At 40.1% G+C, this 10,915-nt stretch overlaps 1 protein-coding gene across 4 annotated transcripts; it reads right to left on the bottom strand.

Annotated features, from left to right (window-relative positions):
- Positions 1 to 639: 639 nt before the first annotated feature.
- preb (prolactin regulatory element binding) lies at positions 640 to 10,660 on the bottom strand. 4 transcript variants are annotated; one of them, XM_034005437.3, is made up of 11 exons: positions 10,514 to 10,659; positions 10,031 to 10,155; positions 7,311 to 7,478; positions 6,549 to 6,756; positions 6,007 to 6,239; positions 5,406 to 5,486; positions 4,845 to 4,972; positions 3,935 to 4,108; positions 3,001 to 3,073; positions 2,218 to 2,377; positions 640 to 1,860 (listed from the first exon to the last, which is right to left on the bottom strand). In XM_034005437.3, the coding sequence occupies exons 3-11, from the start codon at positions 7,443 to 7,445 to the stop codon at positions 1,766 to 1,768; spliced, it is 1,287 nt and encodes a 428-aa protein (XP_033861328.1). In that variant the 5' UTR covers positions 7,446 to 7,478; positions 10,031 to 10,155; positions 10,514 to 10,659; the 3' UTR covers positions 640 to 1,765. The 4 variants fall into 4 exon arrangements, with proteins under 4 accessions (XP_033861328.1, XP_033861329.1, XP_033861330.1 ...); XM_034005438.3 differs by having other exon boundaries at positions 10,031 to 10,197; positions 10,514 to 10,653; XM_034005439.3 differs by lacking the exon at positions 10,031 to 10,155 and having other exon boundaries at positions 10,514 to 10,660.
- Between the last annotated feature and the right edge of the window lie 255 nt (positions 10,661 to 10,915).

The following is a 10,915-nucleotide window of genomic DNA, read 5'->3' as shown; positions in this document are numbered from 1 at the left end:
AGACCATCATGTCTCCAAACGAGTGCAACCAACCCACTGTTGTGTCTGTCTGCAGCCCAGCTGCTGACGTATAATATTTGGGAAAAAAACATGAACAAGATGGCTGCCTCGCAAAAAAGTAATTCTCTGATGACAAAAGAATAAGGTCTGACGGATGGCCATATTCTTTTTTCGTATAAGACATCAATGGGGATGAAAATGTGAATAACTTTTGAACGGATTAATATTTTTACACAAAATGCAGGTATACTTAAGTCACCCTAGTGTGTTCTACAGTGTTCTCAAACCATCTTGGCGTAGGGCAAGGGAAAAAATTGGGGTCAAACCCTAACTGCACCTATATATAATTTGAAATCTCCCCCCCCCCCCCCACCCCCACCCTCATTGTCCTCTGTCTCCTGCATCCCACACAGAAAAGTTCCCATTGCCTCCCCTGATCTTTTCAAAGTAGGAACTGGATTTGGTGTTAGAATCTTCTATAGTCCCCACATTCTCATACAGTTTACAGTTTCCCACCACAGCTGGGAATGAATACCACTGAGCAGCTGCAGAGGTTTCTAAAGTCATTGTCACCCGTCAACTGTTCCTAGATCCTAGTTCCTAAATCCTGTTTTACTAAAAAGAAACAAAATAAAACTATTTCTATTATATAAGATTTTAATGAGAAGGCTTTGTCAATGTTTTAAATCAATTATTAACCAAAATACATTAACTTTTCACAAATATATTTATTGGATCCTGTGTCACTAACTCTGAGGGAAATGAGACCCCCAAAGTTAGTTTGCAGGTCCTCCCATGAACTTGCAGCATAGATGGCTGTCAGCAGGCAAGCTGAAGGTTTTGATTCAATCATTTGTCTTTCATGTTTGCAGGATCCTTACAAATACATAATTGCTTTGTACAGGTGCAGTAAAATGAGGTAAAGATTACAAATACAGAACTGAAGCACACTGCACATGGGCACAGCACTAATGTCTGCAAGGACTCCTGAAAACATGGTGAACAGACTCAAAACCATGAACTCACTAACCTCTAGCAACACCTCTATGCAGCAAGGCAGAGCAGTGGCCAAAAAGACAGAAACACACATCTCCCACCAATGGGATGTCAACTGGATTCCTCCCTCCTCAGTGTAATTGAGTCCCCTACGACATGTGCTTCCATGACTGGATATCACAAGCCACCAAGTCTATCATAAACAATAAAAAAAAAAAAACTCCATTCAAAAGATGCCTTCAAGACACACAACAGTTACTAAAAATAAATTATAACTTTACAATTACAACAATGTTTGTGTAGGTCATGGATGTCTTTTAATTAAAGGGTTTTATCAGAAGGGAACGGGACTAGTTGACCCGGTCTATTTTGAAATGACACATCATAATAGATAGGGTTGCTGGAGGTGGATACTGAACATGGATGCTGTCCAGTGTTAAGAGAAATAGCTTTACTTATTTTGTGTGTTCTAAAAATCAAAATAAAAAATTCACTAATAGTGCACTGCATTGTTGACTGAACTCAGTCTTCATGACTTTGATGATTTCTTCATTCGCAGGAAGCCTTTTGCCCATCAGGAGAATGTCATCCTATTTTCTACCAGAACATGCATTGAACCAGTGGCAGTGTGAGGCGAATTGTTTCACACCAACTGCATCACATGGCAAATGTGGGCTTAGTACACATCTTGGACCAGATAAAAGCAAGGTGTTATAAAACGCACTGCCCTGATGAGCTGGGGTAAAGCACACTGAGTCATCCGTTTGTCCTAAAGGAATCCAGGGAAGGCATACTGTAGAAAGAGGACCACAGCCACAATCATTAGAGCACAGAGGAGAAGAACAAACCACATGGGAAACGATCCTGCAGAGAAGAGAGAACACCACTAGTTAGACTGCTCTTTCAGTCTAAATACATTTTCATATGCAATGGGAATTAATCAATCATTTAATTATACAAGCATATTGTTGATGTTATCTTTTAATTGGTAGGCTTTAGAAAGGAACAGTACTACAGTATCTCCAGGCTTTTTGAATGTGTGTACACCTGATGCAGACATCTCCAAAAATTAGAAAAATTCCCCACAACCAGGTTTTCTGATTTAGTCTTTACATCCCCTTAATACCAGATTTAAAATAAGATTGGGCAGACATTGAGGACAGGATGCATGGGTACAAAATGCTGTCGAGCATTCCCAGTTGTTATTTCTCCCCCACTCACTTCGGTTTGGTAGGACATGCAGTTTACACCGGCTGTCTACAGCCACACTTAACATGGCTGCCTCGTGGTCCCCAACAAGCTCTCTGCCATGCTGCGTCTCGGGCACAAAGGCCAGGTCTGTGACCACAATGCCGTGAGCCTCTTCAACATAGTAGAGTTTCTCAAAAGAGAAAGGACAAAGAGAACAGGTTAGCAGATATTTTTTAAATATATTTTTACCAGAAGATAAGAAACAGTGCTTATCCGGTTCCTAATAGGCAACTGATCCATGAACCTGATCCAGACAGCTCTTGAAGGTTCCCAATGAATCAGCTGCAACGATATAGCTTGGTAACCCATTATATACACCCACCACTCTGAGTCTCCGCTCAACTTCTGAACATGTCATCCGGTTCAGAAATGTACTAAATTTCAGATACTGACCAGTAGATCCAAAAAGATGCAAAAGGCCCTAATGTTTTGCTTTTTTTCTGGCCTGTTGTGAGTAACCACTATTAAAACTACCTTGTACCTGGTCTCTGTTTTGAATGCAGTTTCTCCTAACATCTTAGTTTTGGTTTTGATAGTGGGGTTGCAGACAGAGTGAAGGTGGCAGAGAGAAAGAATTAAATAATGTATTTTACAGCCCCCGTGGCCACTATCAGTTTAAGGCTTAAGACTTTAATCCATAATTCATGTTACTTGAATAGTCTGGACCACCTTCTTCCAGACAAAACAAGATTCATCCCTGTCCCACACACCAAGATCCCCCCAGACACTCCAGGTCTCTTATTTGCTGGTTACCTGTAGAGAGAAGGAGATGTAGATAGCCACTGATCCTGTCACTGTCCCCAGGCCTAAGAACGTCCCAGAGTCACTGAAACACAATCCACCAAGGATAAATACACAGTGAATTACAATACTTTTTCAGTCTGTACTCATCAGAAACGGTTTCCCATGTTTTCCAACTGTGACAACTAACTTTATAGTGTGTGTAAGTGTGTTTTCTGGGGTAGTGACTGAATAAGAATAAGTCAGAAGGATATGTTGCTCTTTGTATTAAGGGTGCCATTAATGTGTAACTTACACTGTGAAAACTCTTAGGGCCCTAAGGGTGTCCCTAAAATCAATTTGTCCAATAATGTAACTGATGTTGTAAAATATAAATTACAACTGTAACATTGTTAATGATTACTGAAAGTACCATAGAAAGAGGGCTGATTTGCACATTTTCTTTATGACAATAGAACAGAAGAACAGTGCACATTAAGTGACAGTTTGGGTGTAGTGAAAAGAAGTAAACTTGAAGTTTGGATAATCAAGGTTTTACTGTTTTGTCATGGACAGGTGCTATTTTGGAGTTTGTTCACAATGAATTGCCCCTTAGTCCATTTGACATAATAATAATAATAATAATAATAATAATAATAATAATAATAATAATAATAATAATAATAATTATTATTATTATTTATTTCTAAGCAGACGCCCTTATCCAGAGCGACTTACAGTCGTAAACAAAAATACATTTCAAGTTGGGAAGACCCAATATAGTACTGATGGTTTGATCGGTCATTCCAAGTAATAATATAAAAAATGTCTGAACACTTCCAGTGACAATATTGGCAGATTAACCCACCTTACAACCAAGCACATCACTGACTGAACCAATCAGCTACCTCATAATCTAAATGACAGATGGTAACCTGCCAATCCCTAGCCAATCAGCTCTTGTTACCTGACTGCCAAACAGGATATGACCTCATTCCCACAAGGTTGTGTGAGGAGAGGCAGGAAGCTCCGGCCATCCCACTTGGTGATATAGCAGGGAGGGGGTTTGCGGTCACGCTTGTGCGGGATCTGTACCGTGTAGAGACGCAGAGCCTCGCGGTTATCTTCCACCTTCCCAAACCTGTCGAGGGGGCAAATAACAAGCTAGCACTAGACTACCATCTCTTTCATCCATTGCAGCACACCATACACTGATACACACATCCATAAAATTAATAAATCTGGGTTTTAATACTTTAACAACCCACTTGACATAATCCAGACACTATGTATGTAATTTATGTTGTACTGCAATGTCACTTATCAAGCAACCCCGGTGCTGTTTCAGCACCTACAATGTTTGACATGTCTAATGACATAGATGCAACTGATAAAGGGTGACCATATGTTTCCACCTCTACCTCTCCTCTATCCTGTGATTCATTCCAAGTTCATTCCACAAGTTTTGGGAAAGAATCCTATCCATCAATTTTATATCACATTTCTACCAATTTTTAAATCATATATTATTACTGATGATTATCTCATCATTGCTGTATCTCTTTGTGTTTTCTGTCAAGACAGATTTTGAATCTTCCTAAATCGTTTTGCAGCAGGTAATTAAATCAGTATTGCCAACTATAGTGAAACTATAGTGAGTTTGACTAGACTATTTGCCACAACTGGTATGGGGATGTATGAGTAGAGTAGCACAATCTCACAGTAGCCGTTAAAGATAAAATGATTCAAATCAAAACTGTAGACTCACATTAAAAGTGAAAATTCTTAACATTTAAAGCAGATTCTCAGACAACAGAACACCATGTATTTGCTACGCAGGCAGTTAAAGGGGTCAGAGAGAGAGGCAGTGTGCTTGCCTGCAGGCCTGGTATCGGTACATCTTGTCAGGAATGCTGGGCATGTTTTCATTCCAGTGCAGTCCCAATGCCAGCTGGTCGTTCTTCCACACGCAGCAAGCAAAGTCTCGGCCCACTGACACCACCTGCTGGAAGGAGGGGGGGGGGAAGAGAGAGAGAGAGAGAGAGAGAGAGAGAGAGAGAGAGAGAGAGAGAGAGAGAGAGAGAGAGAGAGAGAGAGAACACACTGGTTCAGACTTCACAGGGATTCTAGGGCATTTTAGACTTTGTGATAGGCACCTGCACCCAGCCTAAACGGTGTCAGTACTAGTAAGTCATCATGACATACATATTCCACTCATAACACAATGCAGTGACATTATTGTTTAGCATAGGAAATGGAGAAGGAAAGGTGCGATAGTTATTACAATTGAAATAACATTCCCCAGCTCCAACATCCATTCATACAGTTTTCACAGATTCCAACACTATTCATATCACTGTGGATAGTTATACACAGCAAGAGACAAAACATTATGGGTGTAGGACGACCATGGCCAAGTCAGGCCAAAGTGTCTTTACCTTGTTATAAGGGCTGATGTCCAAGTCTTCAATTTCACCATCATGAGCTTTGAAATCTAGCTTCTTCTTCATGGCTGGGTACTGCAAGGGGAAAAAATATGGTACTGTTGCACTGAAATACTTAACAAAAAAAAAATAAAATAGCAAAGTCACAATATATATACAGGGTGATTCATAATTTGTACAACACTGTCAAAGCACTGTGGAAACTGATGGGTACATCGAGGACGATATGCTCTGCAACGCCCCATTTAAAAAGAATTGAAAACAACGTCACACGAATTATGAATCACTCTGTATACTGATGTGACATTTCCTTCCATCTCAATCCCTACAATTATGACAAGTTTCATTAAGTTCTACCTTCATTTACTATTATTTTTTCTATGTGATTTTTCTAAGGAAGCAACAACCATGACAAGCAACTAGAATGCTTCAAACAAGCTCCAAACTAGGCCTATTAAAACTCAATATCGCTCTATACAGCTTCTGTTTCTACTAATTTATTCTGCTTTCATTGCCTAATCATTGGCATAAACTGGGGCCCTTGTGGATATTACAAGAGTAAGGTTATGGGGAACTCTCATTTGCTCATTTTCACCTCCCAGACTCGGATGTACCCGTCAGCACCCCCTGTCACCAGGAAGCTCAGGTCTCCACTGAAGCGCACGCTTTTCTGCAGCCCGTCGTCGCTGAAGTCTGTCTGCACTTCCCCCAGCTTCTCTACAGAGATCTCAGCCGTTTTGTTCTGCGTCTCGTTCATTCCATCACCATCACCCGCTGCAGGCTGACTGCCCCCCACCCTTCTCTTCCGAGGGCCTTGCTCGCTTGCACCTGGAGTCACACAGTGAAGACACAGTTGTGATCTGAACCTAGTATCACCCAAAGGACTATTTCAAAGTTAAAAAGATTTGTGTTCCAAAAGATCAAATTTCCATCAACACAGAAATCTTGGATTTGGAATTATAGTCTGATAGATTAATTATTATAGTAACAAGCTTTAAGTTTGGTTGAATGTTGGGTTGTATATCTATATCTATTGAATTAGATTATTTTAGCATTACCCATTTAAAACCATGCCATAGGTATCTTCTATAACTTCCCACTGATGATGAAGTACAAATCCACCCTACCCATACTCACCTCCTTTCCCCTGAGTTTTGCGCTCCTGTTTGATCTCTGGTTTCCCAGTCTCTTCTTTGAAACGCAGAATTTGACAGCTAGCATCCTGTCCGGCTGCAATTACATCCCCCCCTAGCGCCAGACTCATGGTGGCCCGGGTCTCTGTGTCGAAGGAGTGAGCGAGCGATGCACACACCTGCCCCCCCATGCGTTCCAAACGCAGGAAGTGCTGAGGAAGAGAGAGTGGAGATAGGAAGTCAGACCACAATTGCTATTACTGTATAAACCTTTGTTACTATGCCTTTTTCATATGTGTCTGAATTGTTGGTTCATGTTCTGTACTGTACTCTCTTCAATAAGACCATTTTCATAGCATGAATTTGGAATTGTATTCATGTTTGGTATCAGCTGTAATGTGTATCCTATGTTTTCACAACAGGTACTTTTATAATACAAGTGAGGAAGGTCCTGAAGTGGAAAAGCCTCTAAATCTTTATTTTAATCACATCAGTATTAATAAATTACATTTTGGGGGGAGGGGGGGGGGGGGGGATATTGAAATACACTCCTTGTTAAAACCCGAATACTACCCTTACAGTATCGACACATCCAACTCCCTTAAAGCTTGTCACTTCATACAGTACTACAGACATGTACAGCCCCACTGTTTTTATCATGCGAGGAGGCAGCCTTCCCTGACTAGATGGCACCGAGAGATTTTCGAGGTGAGTAAATCTCATTACATTGCAAATCAATGCTAATGTCTCTATGTGATTTACTTACCACCCCATTTTTTATCCCAGTCTTGGAGGCTCCACCCCCTCCAGCAGTGATAACTAATCCAGTGTCTCGGTGCACCTGGACTGTGTAGAGAGGAAAAGGTGCACGATACAGGTCTGGATCTCTCCGCCTCCCCATATCTCAGCCAGCCAATCAAAGTACAGCAATGCTCTGGAAAACAAAGAATATTACTCACAAAATCTCCAATACCTCTCCTAGTAGCATGCAGTATATAAACCCATATACCAACCACCTTCACTAAATACTAAATAAGACAATATATAAGGGGCTCAATCTCATACCCTGAAAACAGCAGCTCTCAGGAGCCCATGCAATTTCATGACCACAACAGCAATAGTTACAAAGAGCTTAGTGAAAAGGAAACATGAAGCAGCCATTCATGCCATATCAGTATATGGCTTCCGAGTCACCACCTCAAATGTGACAAAATTATCATATTATATTCTCAAATACCAGTTTCCCAGCTGAATTATTTTCAAGAATATGACCTTTACACATAACCAATGCAACTGCATATATAAAAGGCATGTTTAAATGCCAATACTTAGCGAATAGTCTTAGTACATGGGGACTGTAGTTGCACAATTAAACAACAGAAGATGGTGTAGGATAAATCTGCATATAAAACATGTTTCATCTTAATTTCAAGCCTACAATGCATATCCCTGAACAGCAACCGGTTTATCATTCTTACCTGCCTCTTGTCCAGAAATCACAAAGCTGTTATTATTCCACTAATTAATACTGTCTCTATTTTAAATGTAACATTTTAGCAAACAGGTACAATGTATTTGGATTAATGAGATGGTATACCATGTTATTTTATAGAACAGGATTATAGCTTATCATCATGCAAGAAAAATTGGTTTCAAGTCTGAGGGGACCCCCCAAAAAAATACTTTGAAAAGCCTCTTTAATTATAAATATCTAGCAGCATGTGGGGTTTGAAACAGTAGGTCATTTCTCCAAACATCCAATAAAACCTGGTATGGGTGCCTTACTGCTGTTAAATTCAGCAGTTCAACTGACACTTGTATATTTTACCTGTTAGAATATTAGAGATTAGTGAGGTGTAGTTTTAGTTGGAAAATTTGCATCCTGATTAGTTTGAATAAACAGGCTGCTGGAATCACTGGCTGCTCTTAAGGGATGCAAATAAGACACCCATTGAATAGCAGTTTGATCCATTCTTCATCTTACTATGAGTTTAATAAGCCACACCTGAGCGTGTTACCTATACAATGAGGATAATCAAGCAAGTATTAAAACCTGGCAAGGGTGAAACCGCTACGCAATAGGAGTCTTAAGGTGCATTTACACTTTTTCACTTTAATGCACAAGCACAGCTGTGAAAGGAAGGGACACTGGGAAATGAAGTCTTCCTTTTTCACTTTAATGCACAAGCACAGCTGTGAAAGGAAGGGACACTGGGAAATGAAGTCTTTCTTTTTCACTTTAATGCACAAGCCCAGCTGTGAAAGGAAGGGACACTGGGAAATGAAGTCTTTCTTTTTCACTTTAATGCACAAGCCCAGCTGTGAAAGGAAGGGACACTGGGAAATGAAGTCTTTCTTTTTCACTTTAATGCACAAGCACAGCTTTCCTTCAGTTCTCATGTCAAAAAGAAGTGACGGAACCAGAAGCCAGACTGGGAAGTTTTGTACGCTGGGAACTATTGTATCCGACACCGGAACAGTGCGTTTACACTTGTATGAAACAGCAGGGGGTGCTTCTAGTCTCAGCATGCGTACTTTGTAAACTAAAGATGTGATGACACTGCTGTAATGACAACATCAGAGTGCCATCATTTGAAAATACAATAAATAAAAGCTTTTTGTACATTTATGTTAATCGTTTCTCATTTGCCGCAGGTTTGTGAAAGGGCTATATAAATAAAATTTGATTTGATGTGTTCTCCCCCTCCCTTATGGTACAGGCTGATTATGACCCTTTCATTGCACAAAAAGCAAGTAAGTAATAGTAAGTTACACCAAAACGAAAAAATGAGACCCATTTGAATTTTTTCAATTTCAGGAAACGTTCTAAAAATTGAACTGATAAGCGTTACACGGACCCCCAGTCTACACGTCGAAAAATGTAAAAACAAATGCACTTTAAAAAACGATATACCAACCATATCACTAACTGTTATAATGTACAGAAATAAGCTGCACTTCGTTTATTTAGATGGTACGACTCTGACACATCAGAGAAAGAAGCGTGACAGGGCAAAGAGCGGTTTGTTGATCATAAGCTAACGCTACATTTAACATTTTTTTAGTTCAAAGTTAAATAAGAATTAACAACATAATTATATTTATTTTGATTACAATACTGAAACTTGGTATATTTAATACAAAGCCTCCACTGCACATCAGCGCTCTGAAGTAATGTGCAATCTACTGCCTCACGGTTTTTTCGGATGACGGATGCTAAATGACTGAACGGATCCAGTGTGCAATGGCCGAAGAGACCGGATTCCAGAACGGTAGTGTTTACACACTTAAAATATTTCGGAATACGTCCTCTTATCCGCTCGTTCTGGAATGTTTGTGCTAGTGTAAACGCACCTTTATTGCTCTGAATTTTTGCTGTGTTTACTTACCTGGTTGCTGTTGGACACATAAATATGTTGATACATTCTTAGTAAAGATAATTAAAAAAAAAAAAAGAATAATCATACAATCCGTAAATAAACTCACTTTTAATTCTAGATCAAGGTACTTTTCGTGCCCCTCCGACTCTTTCACTCCAAAATATGTCGTAACAAAGCCGGCTGTGACAGAGATACCGAGTCCTTCCAAGACGTGTTGTTTACCTGCATTAACTATGAACGCAGTTTCAAACTGGAATCGATAAACCTGTCTTCCTATATTATTTAATACACTTGATTAGACACGTATACAGTTGCTGTCTTGTAACAATCAATCGTTTTAATAGAGTCTTACTTTAAACAAGTATTTCATGGAGGCGCTAGTATAAGGACGTGTCATTAGCAGTAGTGCACATACGCAGATATGACACAATACGTTTAATTATGATGTAAAATCGTCATACTTAATCATTTTCGATTCAGAACAAAGATGTAGCATATGGCTGCATAGCAGTATTTACACTGCAGCTGCTTGCAGAACACAATACGTGAAGTAATTAATAAAATACTAAATTAAAACAAATGACCCTACCCCTTTTCTGTATCCCTCTGTCAATTCAGTCTTACTCGGTTCGAGTCCAACCCCTTCCTCCCTATTCAATCCAGTTCCGCACCCCGCTTCTAGCACCGACTGATATCTTGCGAACAGTCTGACCTCCTGCCACATGCGCACTATGGTACTTACACGTCAACAGCACCTCTCTTGGGTGCGCGCACGCTGAAAGTGGAATAGAGACAAAAGCACGCGGGACTGCGCTCAACAAAAAGAATAAACCATTGACTTCCTGACCAACGATCCGCATACCAACATTTTTATTCCGCCGACAGCCGCAAGACACATTATTAATTATTTTATGTGAAGGTCCAAAATTCTTAGTTACAGCAAGGTGACGGTCCAGAGCACATTTTAACCCTGACCCCTAACCCCATACCC

Source organism: Acipenser ruthenus, chromosome 5 (assembly GCF_902713425.1).
Source record: "Acipenser ruthenus chromosome 5, fAciRut3.2 maternal haplotype, whole genome shotgun sequence".
In the NCBI taxonomy this organism is placed as follows: domain Eukaryota; kingdom Metazoa; phylum Chordata; class Actinopteri; order Acipenseriformes; family Acipenseridae; genus Acipenser; species Acipenser ruthenus.
The sequence above is the reverse complement of the archived record's forward strand: the minus strand, read 5'-3'. Positions and strand labels throughout refer to the sequence as shown.